At 40.9% G+C, this 26,214-nt stretch overlaps 1 protein-coding gene across 1 annotated transcript in view; it reads left to right on the top strand.

Moving 5' to 3' along the window:
- Window positions 1-14,765, top strand: part of LOC127652041 (adhesion G protein-coupled receptor E3-like) — a 36,894-nt gene extending 22,129 nt beyond the window's left edge. Inside the window, exons 9-14 of the mRNA XM_052138098.1 lie at window positions 6,830-7,036; window positions 7,127-7,359; window positions 7,484-7,550; window positions 9,743-9,834; window positions 9,929-10,091; window positions 14,611-14,765. Coding sequence (XP_051994058.1) covers window positions 6,830-7,036; window positions 7,127-7,359; window positions 7,484-7,550; window positions 9,743-9,834; window positions 9,929-10,091; window positions 14,611-14,697 — 849 coding nt within the window. The 3' untranslated portion in view covers window positions 14,698-14,765. The remainder of the gene's footprint in view (window positions 1-6,829; window positions 7,037-7,126; window positions 7,360-7,483; window positions 7,551-9,742; window positions 9,835-9,928; window positions 10,092-14,610) is intronic.
- The last annotated feature ends 11,449 nt before the right edge of the window (window positions 14,766-26,214 follow it).

Raw genomic sequence — 26,214 nt, 5'->3', positions numbered from 1 at the left:
GTCATATCTTACAAGATTTTGAGGGTGTGTGTGTAGTGGGCAGCGGCAAGGGCGGGGGATGAAGAGAGGAAAAAAAAAAACGGTTAAATGAAGAAAGGCATCTGGAAGGGAACTGGGATCTCGAACAGTGCTCAGAGCTTCTAGTTTAGAGAACACCTAACTTACACTTGAACTTTGTTTTTACAAAGGAACAAAACAATTAGAATATCACAGATTTTAATGTGTAACACTGTGTGTCTGGTAAAAGCAATTGGAACAATTGTAAACTATAGTCACCAACATATGTGTAATAGCCAGAGCAGCTGCAGCAGTGGAAGGAAAATATTACAGAAGCATAGGGTGCAGCAAAAATGTCCTTATTTTCATCTGCCAGTGCTCTTTGGGCTTGTGCTTGTGTTAGTGTCTGTGTGTGTGTGTGTGTGTGTGTGTGTGTGTGTGTGTGTGTGTGTGTGTGTGTGTGTGTGTGTGTGTGTGTGTGTGTGTGTGTGTGTGTGTGTGTGTGTGTGTTGGGGCATACTCGTGCAAGTGCGTATGTGTGGCTGTATGTAAAAGGAAGCGCTTCAATCATAGTGGCCTATTCTATAATTTAACAAAAGTCTCACGGAGGTCCGTGGTAAAACTTTGACCTGAAATCAGCTTTGTAAATTAGGTGTTTGTCAAATTAGACTGTATATATGTTTAATGATAAAAGTATAAACAAAAAGCATGACACCTCTTGGTGAGTAGCCAACCCTATGATGTGGCTATGCCAGCAATTAACAGATGTATATAAAAAAAAAAAACAATAAAAGCAACCGCTGTATTAGGTGAGCATGGGATACAGCAAACAAACATCCTTATTTTTTGTCAGGGTGCTTCGTGCATGTGCTTATGTAGCCTATGTGTGTTAATGTGCCCGTGAATAAGTGTGTGTCTATGTGTCCACGTGTCTATATTCACTAGGTAGCACATCCGTTAAACAGAGGAGAGCAGTAGACCTGCCTTATGTATAAACAACAAAAGTATTAACCAAAGACCGTGGCAAAAATATATCCTAAATTTCCAAGTTTACACATACCATGTGTGTCCAACAGCCTTGAACTATATGTACAAAGTATAATGTCATAAGTACATACAAATAAAAAATAAATCAGAGCATATAAAGCACCGAGAGTAACAGATCTTATAATGTTTGCAACACCATTCAACAGGAGTCTACATGGCCGATAACAGTTTTACACAACGCGGGGCAATAAAAACACAAAGCTCACCAGCAACAAGGTGGCTGCTCCCGCATCAGAGTGGTTTCAAAGCCGTCAAAGTCAATGCCTCAAGAAGTAGAGGGAGTGGGGGAAATACCTGGCTGGTTATTTTGAAGAAAGGCTGATACTTCTCCAGGGGAGGATAAAAGCAATATCTGACCGGTGATTTGGAGTTTGGCTGGAAAAATTAACTAAGTAGGAACAAAACAGCAGCGCTTGTAGAGGGTTACCACATTTTTAACTTCATTGTCCCAGGAACATGCCATCAGCCATACAAGAGCACCAACAAGACGACACATTTAATAACAGAAAAAACTCAAACGATGAATAACAAAATAGACTTACATACAGAGAAGATGGTTGCTCATTTTGCAATGGTTAGGATTAACCGCGAGCGTGAAAAATGGAAGTTAATTGGAATAGCTTCATAAAACACAAAGGCCTCGTTGTGACTTCAGCACCCATATTCACAAAGATTTTTATAGTACAACTAGGAGTTCTACAAATACTTCCTAGCTAAGTGTTCCACTACTGTCGCTCACTCGAAGTTTTGTCGATTGAAGTGACACTAGGGGTCTTTCTTGAAGGCCTCGTTTACCTCTGAACTTGAGAAAAGGCCAATGATAAATTGGCTGACAGAATTAGCATGCCCCTCCCCAGGACATACGGGTATAAAGGGAGGAGGGCGTGCGTCTGTTCTTTCAGATTTTTTCTTCGGAGCCGAGCAGTTGTGCAATCAGCTGATAGTACTACTACTGCAACATTCACCTCTGCAGAGCATATTGCTATTGGATTATGGCGCATATCAGCAGCTTTCTCTCTTCACTGCACACCAGTGCAGCCCTGCCCCTGGGCGCTTTGACTGTGCTCTTTAAAAGAGTATAATTTCACCCAGCAGTTTTTGGCAGTGAAGAAACAGACGAAGGCCATATCTCACATCATGCCTCGTCACAAAGGGCGTCCCCCCTGGAGTAGTCTGATGCAGCCTGCTACTCTAGCATGCAACTACCTGCTCGCACCTGCATCAGCAGCTCACGTAACACGATTCAGCATCATGGCATTATTGGATAAGGACCCCCTAGTGTCTCTTCAATCGACACAACGTCGAGTGAGTGACAGTAGGGAAACGTCTAGGTTACTGTTGTGTCCCTCTTGCCACGACGCTGTACTGAGCCACTGTAATGGCCGAAACATTATTCTCGGCTCCTCAGTGCAAAACCTGAATGAACAGATGCACTCCCTCCTCCCTTTATACCTGTATGTCCAGGGGAGGGGCATACAAATTTCTCAAGTTCAGAGTTAAACGAGGCCTTCAAGAAAGACCCCTAGTGTTGCTTCAATTGACAAAACATCTCGTTCCCTCCATCGGGGAATGGAGGTTACAAAAGTAACCTAGACATTTTTGATTAAAAGCTATGAAAAGAACTGCTAAGAGCAAGTTTTACCAAAGAAATCGTCTCGGTTACTGACGGAGGGAATGAGACGCTGTGTCGATGAGTTGACACTAGGGGTCGCTCCTGCGGAGCTCAGACATCTCTGATCTTGAGAAAAGGCCAATGGAGATTGGCGTGTGGAATTTGCATGCCACACCCCCAGACATAAAAGGAGTATAAAAGGTATAAAAGGAGTGATGCTGCAAACACACATCAGGTATCGCACTGAGGAGCCGAGCCAAGCGGTTGGTTCAGTGTTGTGGAAGGAGGGATACAACGTCTCGTTCCCTCCATCAGGAACGGACGTTACGTCAGTTCCCTATCTGGGTCCCAATGGAAAACGCCACAAGAGCTGAACAGAGTTATGCAGACTGGTGGTGCGAGATGGGCAGACCTCTGTGTGCCTCGTAGCCAGCGCAGCAAGCCGTCGCATAACTACCCCCAACACACTGGCAGGCATGAAGCGGTCCCCTGCACGTAAGGGAACGGCTAACTGCTCAGGAGTATAAGGACTGGCTGGCCCAGCCGTGGCCTTCTCTCTATTGTTCTCCACAAAAGGAACGAAATCGTTCGGCTGGGGGCCAAATATATGGTCCAAGCTGGGGGGTGTCGTTCCAAAGAGGAGGACACTGCGGAGACAACACCCGGGGGGAGGGGGGTTTAGGTGGAATACAACACACGGTCTTACCGGTTAGGAGCGGAAGCACATCGTGCCGAGCGGGGCCGTGGTAGATCCTACCGAAGGGGGGAGGAGTTACTACAAACACTGCAACCAAGGACAGAGGGCCCTCTGCCCAAGGAAGTCACGGTTTACCGTCAGGGAAACCATTTTGCGGAATATACACGGGGTTGCCTAGGGGACAACCAGCACATGTGGAGCACGGTCCTGGTGACGCCCGTACTGGGGTGGCAGCGAGCCTCTCCGAAGACTCGACGGCTGCTAGGCTAGTGAGGAAGAACATCCATTCTACCCCTGGTAGCAGACAAAGAGCTGCTTGGAGCTTCTAATGCTCTGCGTGCGATCCAAGTAGATGCGAAGAGTGCCCACTGGACACAGCAATGCCAAGGCTGCGTCTGCCTCCTCCTGGGGCAGTGCTTGCAGGTTCACCACCTGATCCCTAAAAGGGGTCGTGGGAACCTTGGGCAAGTAGCCCGGTCAGGGTCTCAGGATGACGTGAGAGTAAGCCGGACTGAACTCTAGGCACAGTTCGCTGACAGAGAACACCTGCAGGTCCCCTACCCTCTTGATGGAGGTGAGCGCCGTCAGGAGGGCGGTCTTCAGAGAGAGCGCTTTTAGCTCTGCTGACTCAAGGGGCTCGAAGGGAGCTCCCCGAAGGCCCTGAAGGACCATGGAGAGGTCCCACGATGGAACGAGGTGCGACCTGGGGGGGTTTAACCTCCTCACGGCTCTCAGGAACCTGATGATCAAATCGTGCTTCCCTAAAAGATAATGACTTCAAAACAAAGAACAGATTCATCTGAATAATATATAAATTGTTCGTTTGACTGATTATACAAAAAGCACAAAGATAAAGTGACAATTTAAATAAACATATACAAAATTACAACGACTTTATGAATCTGTGCAGCCAATATTTCTAAAGTGTAAACTTTATTAATTAAAATCCGAACTGTGTGTTTTCAGATCAGATGTGCACGGTCTCGACTCCGTTTGCGGTTTCTGTGAATTGTGCGCGTCTGGAGCTTATCAAGTGTAATATAAACTAAGATACTGTCACGATCCCTTGTTGTCTGCCCTGTCTTCTCTGTCTCACTAGTCACGTTTATGTCACGTTTCCTTGTTGTCTGCTCCGTGTGTTCCGTTTCACCCGTCACCGATCCCGTTCCATGTCACGTTTTCCCTGTTGTCCACCCTGAGTCTCACTGTCCGTGTGTGAAACTGCACTTCCCACAATTCCCGGATCACACTCCCAGCCCTGATCACTGTGTTATTGTCCGCAATTGTCTGTTATTTTGTCATTGCCTTGTCTGTTTATTTAAACCCCGCTCTCTCCCCTTCCCTTTGTCGTTCGTTGGCGTTTCATGTCGCTTCCTATGTTCTCTCGTGGTTCTCTCTCTGTTCCCCTTGTTCGTTCGAGGTTACCCCCTGCCTTTCGTGGATGTTCGCTGTCTATGCCCCTAATTCCTTCCCTTCATTTATGTTCTTCCTGCCGTGCGTTCTTTTGTGTTTTAGTTTAGTTTTTCCCAGCGTGGACTTTTCTTTGTGTTTATTTGTTTATGATTTATAAATAAAGCCGCGTTTGGATCCAAATCACTCGTCTGCCTTCTCCTGTTTCCCACAGCCATTACAGATACGACATCATATACACTTTTGTTAATGTATCACATGATTCACATGTGATTCTCATGTATTTGAGATGATTTTACATCAGAGCTCGTCTATCCGTCTTTTAAAATTGACCACATTTATATCCACATCATCGATTAAGAAAATGATCTGGTTAAGACTTTATTCCGAAAAAAAAGTTAAAATGGTCCACAGAGTATTCATCTATTAGGAATATTCCTCCTTATATAAAACAAAGAAACTGAAACATCCTTTTCTTCTTCTTCCTTAAATCTGAGGATTTTTGCATTTTTGAACTCTGAGGTAAAAATTTCTAAAATACTGGACATTCACCTGATTTTAGGCTGTATTGATTTTATTTTTATTTCTTTTAATGTTTGAATTTGTATTTAATATTCACTGCAAAATGTGTCCTCAACATTTCACATTTTGCTTGCCACCTCTTACATCCACAATATTATTATACATGAACAGACAAACAAAATGTTTCATGCAGATATTAATATCTGAAATACCAGGAGAAACCCAAAGATATTCGCAGTTATTGTAGCCTACAAATTCAGCTTCATAAAATCAAGTTTTTTTAATAATAATTGTATGTTGTCATTATCATTATTATTATTATTATTATTAGGCTATTATAATAAAAAGTCATATAAAAGTCATATTTTATTAATCGAAACAATAAATGTAAGAGTAATACTTAAACATAGGCATTTCATTTAGTTTTGATGCACTTCCTGTGTAAACCCCGCCCACACCAGGTTCTATTCGAATACAGAGACAGATACAGATCATTTTGTCATATGAACAGATAAAGATACAAATACAGATAATGGCTCCGCTGCACACCTCTAATGTGAAGCATGCAATTGCGAACGCGGCCCATGAAACACGTGTAACCATTGTCCCGTTGTGAGTCTGGCCAATCATGAATCAGCAGTGTCATCATTCAGAGCTTCAGATGGCTGCTCTCGATTCACTGTCTGTCTCATTTTGAAGCTTTCTCAGCCGCTACGTCATCGAGGCTGTCTTGTTTCATAATAGCGAGTAGAACACTTCGAATGCAGCCTTTGAATGTGACGTTTTTTATGGAAATTCAGAGGATGCATGAGGTGTATCCTTTGTGGGCACTCACAACCCACAATTCTTTGCTTCAACGGAAATGTCTAAAAATAAATAACGACAGTTTGCCTGTAAATAAGATGTTCAAACGCAAGTAATGTTAATTCCCATGTTGAAGAACCTTAGTAGATGGGTGCAGAGTATATAATATGTATGAATATATAATTAAAATAATGTATTAGACTAAAAGTACACCTGTAAAATACATTTTCTTTTCTCTTTAAATCTTTATAACTAAAATGTACCACATACATTCCCTTCTATAGGGACTTTGTTTCTTCTCACTCGTGCTTGTTAAAGAGTGGCGCGCTGTCATAGCAACCATGTTATGTTCCATTTCCGTTTGTCCTATGAAGGCTGTGACGTTTAAACAAGATTTGTTTAAAGGATGATGCTCGGTATACTGGAGCCTTAAAAGGATGCGTCCTACCTTCCACGCAGCCTTCAAAACAAGACACAGCCCCTTCGTGGTACTTTAATGGCATATGTAATGGTGACGCGGAAAATTTCTAACTGCTAGCAGTGCTGAATGAAGTCAAACACACCCTATTGCCATTGTTTGTTGGTTGCATTGAATGAGATTTGGGGTTTTACAAATGTTGGAGATATTCAGCAAATACTGATTCACAAAAGTATTCACAACAGTACAAACACTGAATTGAGTTTTGATCTGGAGCAGAAAATAATGCAGTTTCCTGTTTAATGTGACTATATTTTCTCAGGATGATCCACTGATGGAAATACTGAATTTGGTGGCTGTTATCGTGGGACTGGTGTTCCTCAGTTTGACACTGTTGACTTTTGCTTTTTGTCGGTGGAATCCTGGAGTGAACAATGTGGCTCGAATCAACCTCTGCTTGAGTCTGCTGTTGGCTCACCTTCTGTTCTTGCTCACACAACAGTTCTTGAACTACATACGCCCTAACCACGTGAGAATTATTGACGACTCCAGATGAAATGTACTGTTCATTATAGAATTATAATAAATATAATCTCTTTCTGTCTTTCATTGTCTCCAGGTGTTGTGTGCAGTGATATCAGGTGTTCTGCACTTCCTCTTTCTCTCCTCCTTTGTGTGGATGTTCATTGAAGCTGTGCTGATTTTCATCTGTGTGAAGAACCTATCACAGATCAGCTCCAATCAGAGGGAGGTGCTTAGCAGCAGATTCATGATTGTGATTGGATATGTGATTGCTTTTGTTGTGGTGGGCGTGTCTGCTGGACTGGTTCCTGAGGGTTATGGCAGTGAAAAGTAAGCTTGTATTTTAGTTCTAATTATTATTCAAATGTAGATTTAATTTAAAACGTGTGCTATACTTTGTGCCTTTTTATGTAATCTGTAGATATTTATATTTTGAGTGTTTCCCCATTAACAGATGCTGGATTAAAAGCGAAAAAGGCTTTATCTGGAGTTTTCTGGGACCTGTTTGTGTTGTTCTAGCAGTAAGTTTTACAGTGTGTTTAAACATAATGAATATATTCGGCGTCAGTCACGGAAACATTTGAACTTGTCACAGAATTCTCTGGTACAAACCTCTCGGTGAGAAAACATTAAACAGCCCGACAAAACAGCACTGATGCTGAGAAAACACCTGAACATGCACAGATATAAATTAGCAGCCTTTACACACATCACCATATTTATAATTAATTTTCTATGGATGCACAGATACCACTTTTTCTCTTCCGATATCGGAAATCTCAGTATCGGCCGACACCGATCCCAATCCGATACCAGTGTTGTTGTTTTTTTAATTGGGTGTAATCTTTAATATGTAAAGAAACACAAACCTCTAATTACACATTAGTTCAATATAAATGTATAGATTATTAAGAAACACATTTTATCTAGTATACTGGATAATGTAGCAGCAACATTAACAGTAATTCCAGTCTTCAAGTCTTCAGTAGAAAAAATTGTTTTTGAACAAATTGCACAACTCATATAAACTGCTTTAATGGTGTTTTTATGGTTCTTTAATGTCATTTTTGGGTCTTGACAGTAACGAACATGACTAACACACAGTGTCAGATTTGGATCGGGCTCGTAGGACCAGGTATCGGATCGGTGCATCCCTAGAATTTACTATAGTAACACTAACCGTATTGACTGTAGTGTTTTAGGCAGAAATATATTCATAATAAATATTGTATTACCACAATAGCTCTATTAAATTTATAAAAGGCTTCATTAGGGAAGTGAGGGAATATTGTTGATGTTTTTTTCAACTTTGGAAGTTTATAACCTATGCCAATGCCTAAAGCAGGGCAGTTTGAAGAGCCAGAAACTGATTGGACCACTAAAACACTGTTTAAATATGTACAGTGTGATAACAACATGTGATGCTTGACAATGAGATATTGTACACTGCATAGAGTATGCATGGCTCAAGACACTCGGCCATGGGTGCAGAGGCTAAACTTGAGTTGTGAACACTAAATGCTAATTTCCCAGCATGAGCCACAGGGGGAGACAGAGCTAATTCTGATAGTGATTCTTTTCTTTTTTTTATGTCAAATTGAGACTCATTTGGCCTTCCATACACACTGACACTGGCAAGTATGAGTGAGTCAAACAGTGAGCTCAAACCAAAACTCCTTAACCCTTGGAAGGATGCAAAATCAGTGAATGCAGTGTCAGCACAGTCTAAAAGAAGCAAGGAGCGAGGAGCATTATGTCCATGCCGCCATCGAATAGGGACAGAGTTAGTATTTTGCGTCTCCTCCCCTACAAAACGGCAGCGCATCTATGAAGTGGTCGAAATGAGTTACACAGACTTGTGTAAGGTCTCCTTATGGGACCCAGGGAGAACAGTAATGCCAAAGAAGCACCCTGCGTGTTGGTTTGCCATAACTGTAAAACAAAAATGCTCTTTTCACTCTTCTTCGCTCCCAGAGCCAGAGAAATGTGCGATTCTCACGTGCCGTTTTGCAAGAAAATGGTCACCGGACTAGGCTGCATACCACCTCTAGGAGCATGTCTGACACGGAGCTTCTGCCTAGTGGAACGGTGTTAAACACAAGGTCAATTTCAGTGTCCATCCTCTCTCCATCTCCTCAAGTCAAGAGCCAGATCCTTGAGGCTCAAATCTCATGTGGCTCCATATCAGAGGCTGCAGAACTGGTGTAACGGGCATGTGTGGCCTGCAGTGAGATGTGGCGAGCCTTGATGAAGCGTCGTTGTCCTTGGTCATTTCCAACAACATCCTAAAGTGTTGCTTCTCAAAAGGGAGAACATAATCTTAATTTCAGCATGAGTCACTAGAAAAATGTGTGCACTTGAAATGAAGAAAATCAGAGTGATGACGCTAGTGAGATAACTTAAAATGAACCCATGACATAGCTCCTTAGGGCCGTTGTTAAAGCTCAATAAATTGGCGTGATTGTATAAGGGCTTCAGACCACATGTCCACTTGTGTGTCACTATTGCGTCAGCAACGCTGCACTGAAGTGAACTAAACGGAAACAATATATTGCCTTCTAAAGGCAGTTTTTGTGTTGTTTAATTAATGCTTTACTCATCTGCCACAATAATATGATGTATGCTTATGCCTATAAATAGATTTAAAGTTCAATGGGGAAAAGTAAGCAGAAGTAAAAAATAAATTGATTTGACTCTTCTGTGTTTTTTGCAGTTAAACGTGATTCTCTTCATCAGCATCATCGTCAGTCTGAACTCAACTCTCACAAAACTGAATGCAGGAGTTTCACAGATGAAACAAACTAAGTAACAAACATTGTGTTTAAAATATTGTAAAGAGACTCTCAAGAGACATTCCATAAATATGTTTTGTTCCCTTGCTTAATCTCTCTCTCCTCAGGACTCTGGTATTTAAAACACTGTCCCAGTTTGTGGTTCTTGGTTGCCCCTGGATTCTGGGTTTCTTCACAAATAAAAATGAGGTGGTGGAGATTATTTTTCTGTGCTTGAACTCCCAGCAAGGAACCTTCATCTTCATTATCTACTGTGTCCTCAATAATGAGGTCAGCCTTCATTTACTTTACCTGTAGGATAATAGTACGTATGAAAGACATCTTACAAATAATCTTTAATATTAAAATTGAGTTAATGTCACTAACCACATCCAAGTAATGTCAATGTCAAAATAGTTAAACCATTTTTACTTCCATCCATAAATAAAGGATGTAGTTAGGTATGCTAAAGAAAAAAAACTGTTTATTAAAGTTTTGTGTTGACATGCACCTCATTTTGTTATTAAAAAAAAAAGGCAAATCGATTTTTCTGAATTTCTCACACTCAACAATTGGGAACATGTAATTCTTGAGATAAATCTTAAAAGTAAATTTTCCAAAAATGTTCAAAAAAAAACTTATAAGAGAGTTTGCGGTTAAATATTTTTTTCTTTTGAAAGATTTTGTCCTAACTTGCACCTCCAAACTTAAGGTGTGCATTTGCTCAAGTGTCTCTCCAATCACAGCAGCTCTTTACCATCAACCAAATATTATGCAGACAAATACAAAGGCACAAAATGTTAAGAAGCACAATAAATGGTAAATGGTCTGCACTTATATAGCACCTTTTTAACCTTAGAGGTATTCAAAGCGCTTTGCACTGTGTCTCATTCACCCACACACTCATACACCAATGGCTGCAGAGCTGCCATGCAAGGCGCTAGCCTGCCATTGGGAGCAACTTGCAGTTCAGTGTCTTGTCCAAGGACACTTCGGCACATAGAGTCGTGTGGGCCGGGAATCGGACCACCAACCCTGCGATTAGTGGATGACCTGCTCTACCACCTGAGCCACAGCCGCCCTGCAATAAGACATAATTACCAAGCCAACAGGGCTGAGGCTTTCCAGCAAAAGGGACAGGCTAGCAATGGAATCAATTGGTCTCAAAGAAACAACATTCGAATGTGCATGAACATGGCACACCATGAGGGGGGATACCACCACCAGTATAAAAGAGCTAGCCTCCTTGCACTAAGAACCTGCAACATGGAATGGAAATAAAAGATGTATATAGACAATACCAGCTGACAAAACAACAATACTAAATTATCAGACAGAATGACGCCCATTATTAAATAGGCCTAATTCGGAGCAGAGCTGCAAGGGCTTAGTAAACAAGCACAAACAGAACAGTAATAAATCCAGCAAATACCCCAAAACCAGGCCATGATTCCATTCAGTGATAGATTGAGTAAATGGAAAAGTTAAAAAGTAATGACATGCACAAATATTAAATAAGATACAATAATTAAATCATGTTTTAGAAGTGCGTCTGTCCCGAGAGGAGCTCCTGTCAGGGAGTACCAGAGCAGGCAGTGGGAGTTGTCTTGGGAGGCAAAGAGATCTATCTGTGCCTTGCCGAATTGATTCCAAATCAGCTGGACCACCTGGGGGTGGAGCCTCCACTCTCCCCTGGGCAAAACCTGCCGCGACATTGTGTCCACCGTCGTGTTGCAGTTGCCAGGGATTTGAGTGGCACGCAGTGACCCCAAAGGAGGAGATGACGGATGAGTTGTGACATATAGCAAGAGTGCACGCCACCTTGGTGATTTATGTACGCTGTCTGAATGGATCAAGATGTGCTTTCCCTGGATTAGTGGGAGAAACCTCCGTAGGGCAAGAGATACAGCCAACAACTCTAGGCAGTTGATGTGAAAATGCTGCCGGGGTACTGTCCAGAGGCCAGTGGTAGCGTGCCCGTTGCACACGGTGCCCCAACCCGGTCGAGAGGCATCTGTGGTCAACACGACACGTCTGGACACCTGCTGCAAGGGGACTCTTGTCCGCAGAAAGCAGAGGTCTGTCCAAGGGTTGAAAGTTTGATGGCAAAAAGGGGTGATTGTCACACCGTATATGCCGTGGCACCATGCCCATCTCAGGACTCGAGTCTGTAGCCAGTGCTGAAGCGGTCTCATATGCATCAACCCAAGTGGTGCAGCTGAGGATACCATATGCCCCAGGAGCCTCTGGAATTTTTTTAGAGGAACCGCTGTGCCGGGCTCGAAGAGAACGAGGCACCTGAACACTGACTGAGCACGCTCATTGCTGAGACGAGCTGTCATTGAAACTGAGTCTAACTCCATGCAGAGAAAAGAGATGCTCTGAACCGGGACGAGCTTGCTCTTTTCCCAGTTGACCTGAAGCTCTAGATGGCTGAGATGCCTGAGCACCTGGTCCCTGTGAGCGCACAGTAACTCTCGAGAGTGTGCCAGGATGAGCCAGTCGTTGAGGTAGTCGAGTATGTGGATGCCCACTTCCCATAGCGGGGCAAGAGCTGCCTCTGCAATCTTCACGAAGACGTGAGGGGACAGGGACAGTCCGAAGGGGAGGACCTTATACTGATACACCTGGCCATCGAACGCATACCATAAGAAGGGTCGGTGTCGAGGCAGAATGGAGACGTGGAAGTACACATCCTTCAGGTCTACCGCCGCAAACCAATCTAGCTGTCGAACGCAGGTAAGAATCTGTTTCTGTGTGAGCATTTTGAACGGCAGTCTGTGTAAGGCCCGGTTGAGAACTCGCAGGTCCAAGATTGTTCACAACCCGCCACGACCCGAAGGCGGTGCAGCAAATGAAACAAGGATTCTCCTCCCGGCCCTCCACCGGGGGACGGAGTGGTCTTGGTACCAGCTCCGGAGCGAACATCTTTACTGGTCCTGGAAGGGGTCCTGGAGACGGGGGGGGTGTACGCCACCTGCGAGGTGCTCGATGCTGGGGCTGAGAGCTGGGCCCGGGTTGAGGCAGAGCTACCTGTTGTTTAGCTACAGGGGGACGCCATAAGTGAGCAGACTGGGCCCGTTGGTTTGGCGGCACCGCAGCAAGATGTGCCATCTGCTTCTTCACCGGCGAAAACTGCTGGGCGAAGTCGTCGACAGTGTCGCCAAAGAGGCCAAGCTGGGAGGCGGGGGCATTGAGAAAGTGATTCATGTCAATGCCGTACATCTTGACCATGTTCAGCCAGAGGTGACGCTCCTGGACCACGAGGATGGCCATCGCCCGCCCAAGTGCCTGCGCTGTAACCTTAGTGGCTCTGAGAGCGAGGTCGGTGGCAGAGTGCAGTTACTGCAGCACGTCGGGGTCAGAACTACCCAGGTGCAGATCTTTGAGTGCCTTGGCTTGGTGAACTTGCTGGAGAGCCATGGCATGCAGGGCGGAGGCGGCCTGTCCGGTGGCGCAGTAGACTTTCCAGGTCAGTGATGAAGTCATTCTACAGGCTCTGGAGGCGAGTACCGGGCGGTGTTCTCTGGACACAAGTGGATCGCAACAGCTCTGTCCACCTGGGGGACCTCCGTGTACCTGTGTGCTGCCCCGCCATCCAGGGTAGTGAGAGCGGACGAGCGAAGGGGTCGGTTCTGGGTAGTAAAAGGTGCCCTCCGCGACCGTGTCAGCTCGTCATGCGGCGCCCTGACCCGAGGAACCGATCGAGTAGCCGTGAGGGGGGGGCAGAGTTTTCCAGTCCAGCCTCGTGCTCACGGTGGCCCGGGAAAGCATAGCGGACATCTGCGCGTCAGCCTCAGACTGGGCGAGCAGACCCGAAGGTGGCAGCCGAGTCATCAGCATCACACACCGCTGTGACGCTCTTCAATGGTGGGCGGCTGAAGTGGCTTTCTCTCGTGAGAAAAGAAAGCCACGACCGCAATGTTGCCATGTCGCACTGAGAACATGAACCATTCTTAAAACGCTGCCTGCGTGTGATCCCAGGCACGTGAAGCAGCTTTTATGACCGTCAGAAGTGGAGAGAAATCTACACAGGCGGAAAAACATCTTTAAAAAGACACATCCTGAAAAGGATGTTCAACGCCTGCTGTGTATTGCTCTTTTATGAGTGGGAACTCAAACTCTTTTAGAGGAAATAAACTCTTTTTAGGAGGAGAAACACTCTTTCAGGCAATGAAAGCGCTGTCAAAGTGCCCAGTGGCATGGACTGTTTTGCGCTCAGAGAGAGAGAACGCCAGCTGGAAGCGCGGCGTAGATCCAACAGCTTATCGCCAGTAGAGGTGAGTGGAACAGTGGTGAACTCAGCTTGCTGTTGCACAACCGTTCGGCTCCGAAGAAAAATTGTGACTGGCACTCACTGCCCTGCTTCCCTTTATACCCGTATGTCCGGGGCGGGGCATGCAAATTCTGTCTGCCAACTTGACATTGGCCTTTTCTCAGGTTCAGATGTACGTTTGGCGTCCCAGGAAGACCCCTTGTGTCACTTTATTCGGCACAACATCGAGTGAGTGACAGAAGGGTAAATACCATTAGCAGATGTACAGAGGACACCATGTAACTGGGGATCAGCAGCCTGCCGAACAATAAAAAAGTGTCCCTGAACTCCACTTTCAGGTAGTAAAATCAGGCCCTAGAAAGACCTTTTAATGACACACACATGGGCACTGATTGGATTGGTTAACAAGTACATAATGCAAAAAAAGAGGCATGTCACAAATCAGTACTACAGGAATATGTCATCCTATCCTGCTACAATCAAACAATACAAAATTATATAAACATCTACTCATCTCCTCTCATTGTCTTTCAGATCAGGCAGCAGTATGTGGATTGGTTGAACACTATTTTCCCTGGACCTGAAAGTAGAGCCATCAAAAGTGCCCCCCAAAATTCATAGAAAGTTTCAGAGTCCGTGTTTAGAGAATGAAAATCTCTCCAGTGCTGTTATTTTAAAGTGATTCTATTATTACTCGCATGTGATGTAAGTCTTAGTGTTTTTCTGTTAATTGAAGCTATTAACATGTTATGTACTCAGTCATATTTTACAGGTGTCAATATATTTTTATGAAAATCTACAATAGCATTTTTAAAACATTATATTGTTAATTGTGAATAATTTACAGAATCTCACAAAAGTGAGTACACCCCTCACATTTTTGTAAATATTTGATTATATCTTTTCATGTGACAACACTGAAGAAATGACACTTTGCTACAATGTGAAATAGTGAGTGTATAGCTTGTCCCGTATCTCACAAAAGTGAGTACACCCCTCACAATTTTGTAAATATTTGAATATTTGGACATTTTCACTTAGGGGTGTACTCACTTTTGTTGCCAGCGGTTTAGACATTAATGGCTGTGTGTTGAGTTATTTTGAGGGGACAAGCTATACACTCACTATTTCACAATGTCTAAACCGCTGGCAACAAAAGTGAGTACACCCCTAAGTGAAAATGTCCAAATATTCAAATATTTACAAAATTGTGAGGGGTGTACTCACTTTTGTGAGATACTATATTTTATATATAGCAGAGGGTCATGGTGTTTAAAGTGTTTAGTGTAAAGTAGACTGTAAGCAGATGTATTGTAGTAATATGCAATTCTTACTCATATTAATTAATAAAATATATAAACCATTTATTTAAAGTTATTTAGCATTATTGAGTTTTTAAACACATTCAACTACATGTTAAACATGGAGAACATCTGCTTCAACTAAGTTGTTCTCATTTACCAAGACAAACATTTATGAAACAATCAACTATTTCCCCAAAACTCTGAGCACAATCTCAAAACTACACACTCATTTGTACAAACTTTCAACTTCCATGTCAAACCCAAACATTTCACTCACAAAATCACACTGAGTATATCATTGCCATGGTACACTGAAAAAGATTATATATGGTTAATTTAGTAAGTATCTTTAAGCATCTGTAGTAAAAGTAGTAAGAATAGTGAGATGCAATATTGATGCTGAGCAGATGTTCTCTCGGTCGAGTGTGACAACATCATTCAATACAATTAATCACAGATGCACAGTCATAAACATGCTATAAAAAATCGGTGTACAAATCCCAGCCATGATGATGATCAACAAAAACATACTTATCAAATAAAAAGATGAACATAACAAAAATCCAACCCTAACCCTTCAAACCTAATAACAAAAACAACTGCACATAAAAGCAGACAATTTAAGTGTGCAAGACATTCATGCTGCAATGCAATATTTACCAAAAATGTTAATTCTCTCATCATTTACTCACCCTTATACCATCTCAAACTTATATGACCTTTTTTCTCATGCGGAACACAAATATCTTTTGATGGAGATGCATAGATTTCCATGCTATGCAAATCAACAGAGTCCAAAACATTCACTTACTCACACTTGACACATGTAAAGACAGCAGTGGTTTTGCCTAATTATGTGGCTCAGGCGGACGTGTTTGGAGCATCTCACTGTGTGATGATTAGTGAAATATGAGAACTGCTGGCTCTAAATATGTTAATAAGATGCTGGATGTTTTGCATGTGTGTTAGACTTTGTGAAGAAATTTGATTTAAAAGGAAAAGATACATTGTGAGGTTAAATCAGCCAGATGAACAGATCACTGCACTACAAATGCTACCGACAGTTGAGGATCTTTTGTGTAAATGTGGATCAGGTGACATCATCTTCACATACTTTCATACATATATGAGATGAAGTGATTTGTGTCTTTTTTTAACCATATCTACCACTGGAGAGCTGTAAATTATGATTTGTAATGGTAGGGAGAGATCTACTGTATCTAACTCTTTACTTACTAACTCCACAGGGAAGTAGACATGTGAACCCATAAACGTGCGGTGTTGCATTAACAGTCTTTACAATCCATTTGTCCAAAATGCAAGCCTCAAGAACTATTTTCATGTTAAAAGCTAAAAATAAATAAATAAATAAATCATTCACAGTCAAAAGACTATAGAAGCTTCTTTATTTCCTGCTCAAAACATGCAACATGTTACTGCACTTAACCTTATGTAATGGATTCTTTATTGTACTGTATTTATACACCGTATTGTACTAAAAACAGTTTCTCTATAATATAATTGCAAACAAAAACAGTTTGCAAATATCAAAGCCTGGTGCCTGAAAGTGATTGGACAATAGGGGTCGACCTCAGTCAGCAGCTGAAATTTCCTTCAGAAGTCGCCATTACCTCCTTGAGGCCAGACGTAGTGTTCTATCGGGAAGACACGCAGGCTTGAGTGAAGTTTGAGATGCCATTTATTTGATAGATGTAAAACGGGAGGTGATGTCTCTCTCTTTGGCGTAGGCCCCGTCCGGCAGTCCGAGGGAGTTGTACCCGGAACCGTCATGTCCTGCCGGAGATAGGAGGCAGAGGCGAGGAGCCTACCCTCCTGCGGGACAGGGCTCAACTGGTGGTGGTGGGGTGGTGGAGGTTGCAGTGTTAGCACACCGAAACAGCAATGTGATAGATTGTGAGCAGACTTATAAAGAAATGGCTTACGTGCGATTGACTAGGAATTACCCAGCTAATGATGTGATGATGTACACCTGCTGGTCTTCCCGCTAGAACTACGCTCCGCTTCCATTTCTAGTCAACATCAGCTAGAACTTTCATGCTGGTTAAGCTTATTGTCACATGAGTGACCTGAGACAGCCGATTAGATGAATAAGTTAAAATACACTGATCTGGCTTCCAAATGCAGGGAAAATTGATGGAGGACTGCCACTTACCCTGTGGAGGCAGGGAGTCGAGGATTCATGGGAAGATTAAATGCATGAAATAATATTAATATAAATTAAATGTATTCATTCACATGAATAAATTAATAATGTATTTTTCATTCACATTTTTCATTAAATTTGATTATGACTTGAAAGCATTTATTTTGACATATGATTTAGAAAAGTTTGCCGTCAGTTTCCTGGTCTTGAGTTCTGTTCTTCACTCTCATTGAGGAATGTCGGCATCAGAGATTTCCATAGACTGTATCTGACTTGCCCATGCTGAGGTTTGCATTATTATAGACTGAATCTGATTGGCTTGTTGGGACTTCAGTCTTGTGGTTCGATTTCATCTGTACGTCAGGATGATCATTCTCATAAATATTGTTAGCCTGAATTAAGAAACCAAAGTTAACTTGTAATATGGCTGCCAGGTCTTTGCTAAGTAATATGAAGTTGATTATTTAAAGGAAAATCAGTAACTAACAGAATGTTTAAGCGTCACTCACCTCTTCATCTCTACATTCATTGTGACATTCCTTAACTGAAATGGACAAGACCATATTGGCTTCATCAGTATTTTCACCATGAAGTGTTTCAAACCTGGCATTATTTTACTACAGTATTGATATTTTGCATGATGTTTTTGCTTGCATGTTCATACTTGCTGATGTGTGCACTTTCTTCTTAAACTTGAGAACAACGACCAACCCAACTGCAAGTATGATCACCATGACGACCAGACCACCAACAGCATACAGTGAAGTGTACACTGACACTGAGCAAAAGGGATAAGAGACTTTCGGTAGTTGAATAAATTATTCATGATGGAAATCCTTGTGAACAGTGTATACTTGCAACTGAATGTAATGCTGCTTTCACTCCAAGAGGTGTCAGTATAAAGTCCAAGAGCAGTATTGTATCTGTAAAATTGCTTTGAAATTATGTGTGTTGTGAAAGGCACCTCACAAATAAAAATGACTTGACTTTACTGATTTAGCACAGCATGTGTCGAACCTGAGCAAACTGCCCAACTTGTGGGACACAGAGGCTTAATAGATTTGAAGGACCTTTCTCCAGACTTACTTGACAGCCCAAACAAACTTCCTAATACTAATACTGATCATCACACAGTCCTTCACTTCTCATTTCCTGTTTGTCACATATATACATAGCCATGCATATCCATTATTCCTTGTGAAGTATTGCCAGCTAATCCCTGTCTTACAGAGCATTTTCCATTGCCTGCTATTTATGTCTCACTTTATGACCATTGTAACTGTTTGTCTGGATATCGTCTTTTGGATCACTGTTTTGCTTTGTTTGCCTTGTTGGACTATTTGCCTGTTACTGAATCACTGCCGTTATATCGACTACGTCTCTCAGATCGACGATTTGGATTTGTTTGCTTGATTTGTTTAATAAACTTCCTGTATATGGATTCTAAAGCTGCCTCGATACATGCAAAAGATGGCCTGTGCTACAGAATATTGGCCAGCCATGTTTGTTGCACCATCATATGCCTGGCCTCTCAATCCAGTGATGGGCAAATGTATCACAAACATCTTACACGCTTGCCCCACACACCTCGCTGTGCAAGCGCAGAAATGCTGTCTGTTCACGCTGCAGTTGTCGATCACATGAATGGCAGTGATTTATACTTAACTTGGATGTTTACATGGATTTATACAGTTAATCCGCATGAAGTAGCTGAGATAGTTTACAGTAACCTTGCGAGGGCGCGGAGTAAATGCATAAATACTGCTTATGACATGCGGGACACAGCACACTCTTAAAAATGTACACTTAATAACTGATGTCATAAGAGCCCAGTTATATTAAAACCATGTGTTCTTCATTTGAATGCATGAACTTCTGCTGTTGTAAAAGTCCCATTCAATAATCTCTCAATAAATTACACATTAATGAAAATTAAACCCCAAAACATTATTAGAAATGTATTTGAGTGAGAGTAAAAAGTACCCACTTTTAAACCTACTGTAACACACCTACTGGTGTGGCCATGGACCAAAGCATGGCCACCCCACTTGCTGTTTTGATAATTTTTTGTCTTGGGCACTATTTAGTTTTTTAGAGGTGGAACCACCTCTGTGCAACGGCAATATACAGGAAACTTAACAAGTGCGCACACCAAAGTCGCCACACCTCTCCGTCCTGGGTAACACTGTATCTGTTATGATTCACTGTTGTCTGCCTTGTGTTTTGCCTCTGTCATCAGTTCCTCCTGGACTACACTTCCCATAATCCCCTGCTCTGATCACTTCCAGCTGTTTCCTATTGTTCTCACCTGTGTTTCATTCCCTCATTAGTCAGTTTGTATATAATGCCCTTATTTCTGTTCAGTCCTTGTTAGTTGTTATTTGTTTTGACCCCTGCGTATGACCAGTGCCCTTCAGGAATGTTTCCTTTGTTCCTGTGTTTACCCCGTTAATCTGTGCTTTGCTTATTTTATTAATACTTTTAAACTGCATTTAGGTCCTGCTCCTGTGAACTCTCACTATGTAAGAGAACAACTGTCTGCCCAAAATGGATCTTACCCATCCCAAAATATTCCCATCTGATTTGTGTCCTTGCCAAATGCACAGACTTTTACGACACAACCCTGAAATCCATGTACACAATCAGACTCATCGCACACCAGTGGAGGGAGTTGCCGGTGACAGGAGACTATACATGGGAGGAGTTTAACTCTAGAAACTCTTGATTCAGAAGATCCTCCTCTCCCTGCCCTGAACCCTGTTTCCAAGCCCCCCATGCCTGCCACAGCCAATGAGCCAACGCCCACGCCTGCCATGGCCAACTACCTGGAAGCTTCATCCATCCCAGAGCCAGCATTGCCAGCTATACCCGTCCCAGAGCCTGCGCTGTCAACTTCGACCTCCCACATACATGAAGCTTATTATTATTTCTTTAAACAGTCTCTGTTCCATTTCTAAACTTCTTAATTTAAAATACGTTACCGAATAAATATAGGAATAATTACAATAGATTTTTTCCCGAATAAACAAAAAAGTACAAATTGAATTTCTAAGAACACAAAGTTTCCTTGAGAGGACAGAAGGTGCAAAATACAGAATGCAGCTCTCATTATAATATTGTGAATATAGAAACGTCACAGGACATCACACTACATGAATATTAGTTAAAAAATTTGAATGTAAGCAGGAAGAAGAGGAAAGAAAAGGGAACTTGTGTATGTATGTGGCATTACCTCAGTATGAAAATAATAGAAGTCAATGGAAAGTTCCTACAAAGATAGATAAACCCATACTATAATAAAATATCCCAAAAAATTAAATACAACAAAACATAAGAGAATGAGACCTCAGAAGAAAAGTAATCCACAAATAAATGATGTTTTTATTGTTGTAACATTTTCTCGTAATTATCATTAATATGTGATAAAACAGCAGTTTTCAAGTATCTATATACTCATCATGCTAAAATCTTGACTTACATCAACATATTAAAATAAATTACATTTATATTGTATGAGAATTAGTGAACATGTTGAATGCACTATATTTATTTGTACTCTGTAAATTTGAATCTGAATTTGAATGTGAGCAGGATGGATGAAACAAACAATGTGGTATACACGGTCTGCCGGCTGATGAACAGATAACTGCTCTATAAACACTCTTGACACACACATTTATTTGTACTCAGTTCTGTCAGGTGTGGAGCACTACATGTGTAATCAGGTAAGATCTTATTTACATACATACACAGAAAATGTCCAATTGTTTGAGTGAAGTGGGGGATAAATATTTGCCAATGCTTAGAGTTTTATCTCTATTATCTTAAGAATCTCAACCTAATCTCAAACCTTTTGTGGCTAGAATAATCTCTACAGTGGACTGCCAAATGTTATAATGGTGTCCACCCTTCTTAAAATTGAGTATTATTTATTTATTTGTTTCCTGTAAACAGAATTTCTTGTGATTTGTATTTTAAAAGGCAGAGTGCTTTATAATTTTCATATATCAAACTCATAATTGCAATACAAATAATTGATTTCAGATGATAGCCTCAGAAAATCCATGTGTTTAATGTATTTAATAATTATAATTCACATTATTGTAATCAATTATTCAAATGGAAATAATTTACCATTTAAAATACTTTTATTTATTTTTATTCATTTTGTCTTTTATTTTATGACAGGTTTTTTAAAGGCTCTGTTGACTACGATCTCTTTTATCCTGTGTAAGTGTAAGCCAGTGGTGTTTACGTCAATGTTACACATCTGTCTATTGACACTCAGTAACCTGTTCAAAGTAGATGGTATCTGGGTTGCTTGTTTAGTTTGGCATCTGGTCAGAGCACAAGTGCACATTATGTTTTTTTATTTAATATTCTATTATTTTAGCTGTCAATATCCTTAATTGCTCTGAAAATGTGAACCGGCAGTCCCAGTCTCAGATGGCATGCCCACATGTTGATGGAAACTGCATGCAAAAATATGCATATTCTTGACAAAATGACAATTTCCACTTAGATCATTTGTGTTCTACACAATACACAACTGTTTGTTCAGAGCTGGATACTTCCCTACTCTGTTTCTGAAGAAACCGGTATGCAAATGTTCTGCATGTACTTTATGGAATATTAGTTCCCAATATGTGTCATGAACAACTCCCAATGCGCTAATCTTGACCTTTTATTTCAGTGTGATTTCTCTTTATCGGCTCATTATTTGATCGATTGTACTTCCGAAATTGAAGTATTGAGCACTAACCACAACTGTGTTCTACATAGCCAATTTCTGCGAATCAGGTTGAACAGGTTTTTATCGGTCTGCCAAAAAAAGACTTATTAGTATTTAAATGAAATATCCTTAATCACACCTGTATATTCTGCCTTCTGGTTATGTCTGATTGCAGATTAACCTGAACAAACACTGCACGTCTCGTAAAATTATGAAATGTTGTGGGTCAGAAGGCCATTTCTTATGTAGCGGGTGGTTTTTGGCCATTAAAAGAGGTTCATCATCTAGAGTTTAGGGTTTGCATTCCATATTGTAAACATTAAATACCCTGATGATCAAGTTCATAATAATTCCTAATTGCCCACTCCTTATAAGTAAGGAATGATTGACGAGAGACTGTTGAATTATTGAAAAATAATGCACACCCCTCAACATGTTATCTGGTTTTGTGGAACTACGTTCTTCTGAAAAAAAGCTGACCTTCAGAAAGCTGACAGCATCTCTGCTTGGGAGTGGCAACAGGTGATCGCAAACACTCCGTCTCTCTTTCTCTCTCTCTCTCTCAAACACACACACACACACATCCATCCTTTTTTATTGGAAACAGCACAAGCCGTGATACTATTTCTGAAGTGACATTTTATTTATGAATTACTATCGGAGGTTTGGACGCATCATTTGTTTTGAACCAGCAACGGCAGGTTCTGATCCGTCTCGTAAGAAAGTAGTTCCATGCACAAATGCGTTTTTATGACCGTACTCAGTTTTTCCTTAACCTTTTTTTATATTTACTTTAATTCACTGTTGTATATAAGCAATATCACACTCGCAAGTGTGCTATATATACACTCTTGCGCGTGAGATATTGCTTAAATATATACACACATATATATATATATATATGAAATACCTGACCGGTAGAGAATGCACAGAGTTTTTTTGCCAGTGAGATGTTCACAGCTGCTGTAAAGCCATCTTTCAAAAAGTTGAACAACACACATTTTAATTGCTCTTAATTTTTTTCCAGTTTCAGCTTAACCCTAACCCTGCTTAACGAAATTGACCCGATAGTACCACCTATCGTCCAACCAGTGCTAATACCAATGTTCATAGGTTTCCTGTGGAGTTTTTTCTCTTGCAACCAATTAACCAATCAAAATTGGTCAACCAAAACTCTTCTCATTGGCTAACATTTGGTTGACTATTAGGAGGCAACCCTACATGTAACAGTAGCCAACTGGTACATGATAGCTCTTAAAGCCAGGAGAGTGAGCTTTACATACTTCACAGCTATCACCTACCTGCTGGTTACCAGCTGACTTAATCTCACCCCCCTAAACCTCACTCCCAACTGGGTCACGGCACACGTGTAAGCATGTAAGCCAACCGTGCTAGCAAGGAGCCTATAAAAGCCAAGGCCTCTAGCTTCGCTCGCAAGGGATTCTTAAGGCCAGGAGAATGAAGCTTACACACTACACAGCTATCACGTACCAGCTGGCTATCGATACACATATGAGAGAGAGAGAGAAAGAGAGAGAGAGAGCAAGTGTGCTTTTCAACTGAAATTAAAATAAATGTTGGATATTATGGATATTGTTTGTCATTTGGCTGCAGTCTCGACTCCTTTTAAGTTTCGGTTAATTGAGTGCGTCTCAGAAATCAAATCTTGTCATGAGTATCGTTAACTAAGATACTCTATGATACACATTTTCAATTTTTTTAAATGCCTGTTAATACATAAACGCCAAATATTTTACACAGTTCACACGTAAGGATTCATAAACCAACCTGTTGAATTCCTGACCAGAGAAGAGATCATCTGCCCGTCTCTTAAAGCTGACCATATTTATATCCATATAGCCAGTGAAAGTAGTTGCATGTTTTAGCCTTTATCCCCAAACTGTTTAAATTCCCCAAAGAGGTTTAAATACTTGTAAATCTATTCAGAATATTACTGAACATGGAGGACTGCAGAGAAACCAAAACATGCTTTTTTTCTGTTTTTCTCTTCTAGAAATGTATATAGGCTCGCTCTTGCAATTTATTTAATTTAACTAAATAATTATGTCCTCCACATGATAAAATATGTGCACAAAAAATAAGCTTTGAGTGTAGCCTAACATAAAACTTTCGGATAGAGATTTATGGTGCTTTCACCTGTTTATAGGCTTAATTTATTTTTTTCCCATTTTATTAATGTTTGTATTTGAAGGCTATTTAATATTCGCTGTAAAATTTGTGCTCGACCTTTCACAATTGCTTGACACCTCGTGCCTCCAGAATAACTTTGTTATGCTTGCACAGACATAGGTTAAACAAAAATGATATTTTAGCTGATATTAAATGTCAGAAATACCTGGAGAAACCAAAGTAAAAAAAAAACAAAAACACATTCCACAGTTAATGTAGCCAACATATCCAGCTTCATCTGGTGAGAAAACAATTATAAATAATATAATTAAATTCTAATAATAATTATAGGCTATAATAAATAATAACAATAATAATAATAATGATAATAATAATTCTTATTATAATATATAAATAGGCCTATCTGAGGCATATTTTATATACAGAAACTATAAAAGTAAGAGAGTTACATTTTAAAATTAGGTTTGAAGCACTTCCGGTTTGAGTCACGCCCCACATCAGGTCCTATTTGAATACAGAAACAGATACAAATCATGTTGTCATAGTAAATAATACAAATACAGATAATGGCTTCACTGCACACCATTACCCATAATAGAACCATTTTATAATGTATGGTCGTTGTCAAAGAAACAAATCTATGGAGAATCAGCTCAATCAAGCAGCAGAAATGCATGCATGCAGTGTGAAACAGGCCTAAAGCGGTGAACACCCAAGAGTGGAGGTTTAAGTGAAAGCATGTCAAGGCAATTTGACTTATTGTATTTGGTTGGGCCAATTGACTGTTGTTTTACATAGTGTGTCTATTTCATACTTTTTTAAATGTTTTTTTCAGATGTTAACTTCGCCCATGCAACAGCCGCACCACTTACATCCACAGTTGGTAATGTATTGTTCTGTGTCTTGTGATGTTGGTGTAATGATTTGGCTGAAAAATGAAAATTAGCAGGCCTGTATCATTGAATTTGTGTGTGAGTGGGTTTATGTCTGTTGAAAAGGTGATGAAGAAAACAATGCAAATGCTAGTAGCTCCAATGACAACCAACAAACTGTAGATTATGAGTCATGTTACATTTTTTTCTTATTTTATTCTTCCTTCTATAGTTATCAGAACTACTGCTACTTCAACCTTATTACTTTTCTGACCTTGTGATAGAATTAGTGGTTAATTGTTTGGTTTTGCCATTGCAGCAGACATAAAAGCATTAATTTCTTATAGAAATATCCAAAATAATATACACACACGCACATATATATATATATATATATATATATTCTGTAAAACAAAATGCAATTGGTCAACGGCGGATATCATTGTGTGGGATTTCTCACCATTAAGACACAGAAACTGTATTCGTTCATCAAAACCTTCAAATCGTCAAAAACGGAGAAGTAGATGAAGAACGCACAAGGCCTGGGGTGAAACTTTACTGTTTTTCCTCATTTACATTTCTTGTGTTGCTGAACTGTTTTTTTTTTTATATTATTATAATTTTTTTAGGGGTCAAGCCCCAAAGACCGCGAAAGATCCCTAATGTTTTCGTTAGTTTTCTTCTTCTTCTTCTTCTTCTTCTTTTTCTTCTACCGTTGGAGTTGCATAGAACCACTGCTGGGAAAGTTATGAAATTTGGCACACAGAAATAGGATATTCTGATATGTTATTTGGCATCTAGACCTCAAACCCTCTAGCGCAACTGCCTAAACTTGGACCGTGAGTCCTAGAAATGAAATGCGTTTTTTTAAACCATACCGTTTTCGAATCTCGCTTCAACGAATTTGACGAAGAA

Source organism: Xyrauchen texanus, chromosome 11, assembly GCF_025860055.1.
Source record: "Xyrauchen texanus isolate HMW12.3.18 chromosome 11, RBS_HiC_50CHRs, whole genome shotgun sequence".
NCBI classification, from domain to species: Eukaryota; Metazoa; Chordata; class Actinopteri; order Cypriniformes; family Catostomidae; genus Xyrauchen; species Xyrauchen texanus.
The sequence above is the reverse complement of the archived record's forward strand: the minus strand, read 5'-3'. Positions and strand labels throughout refer to the sequence as shown.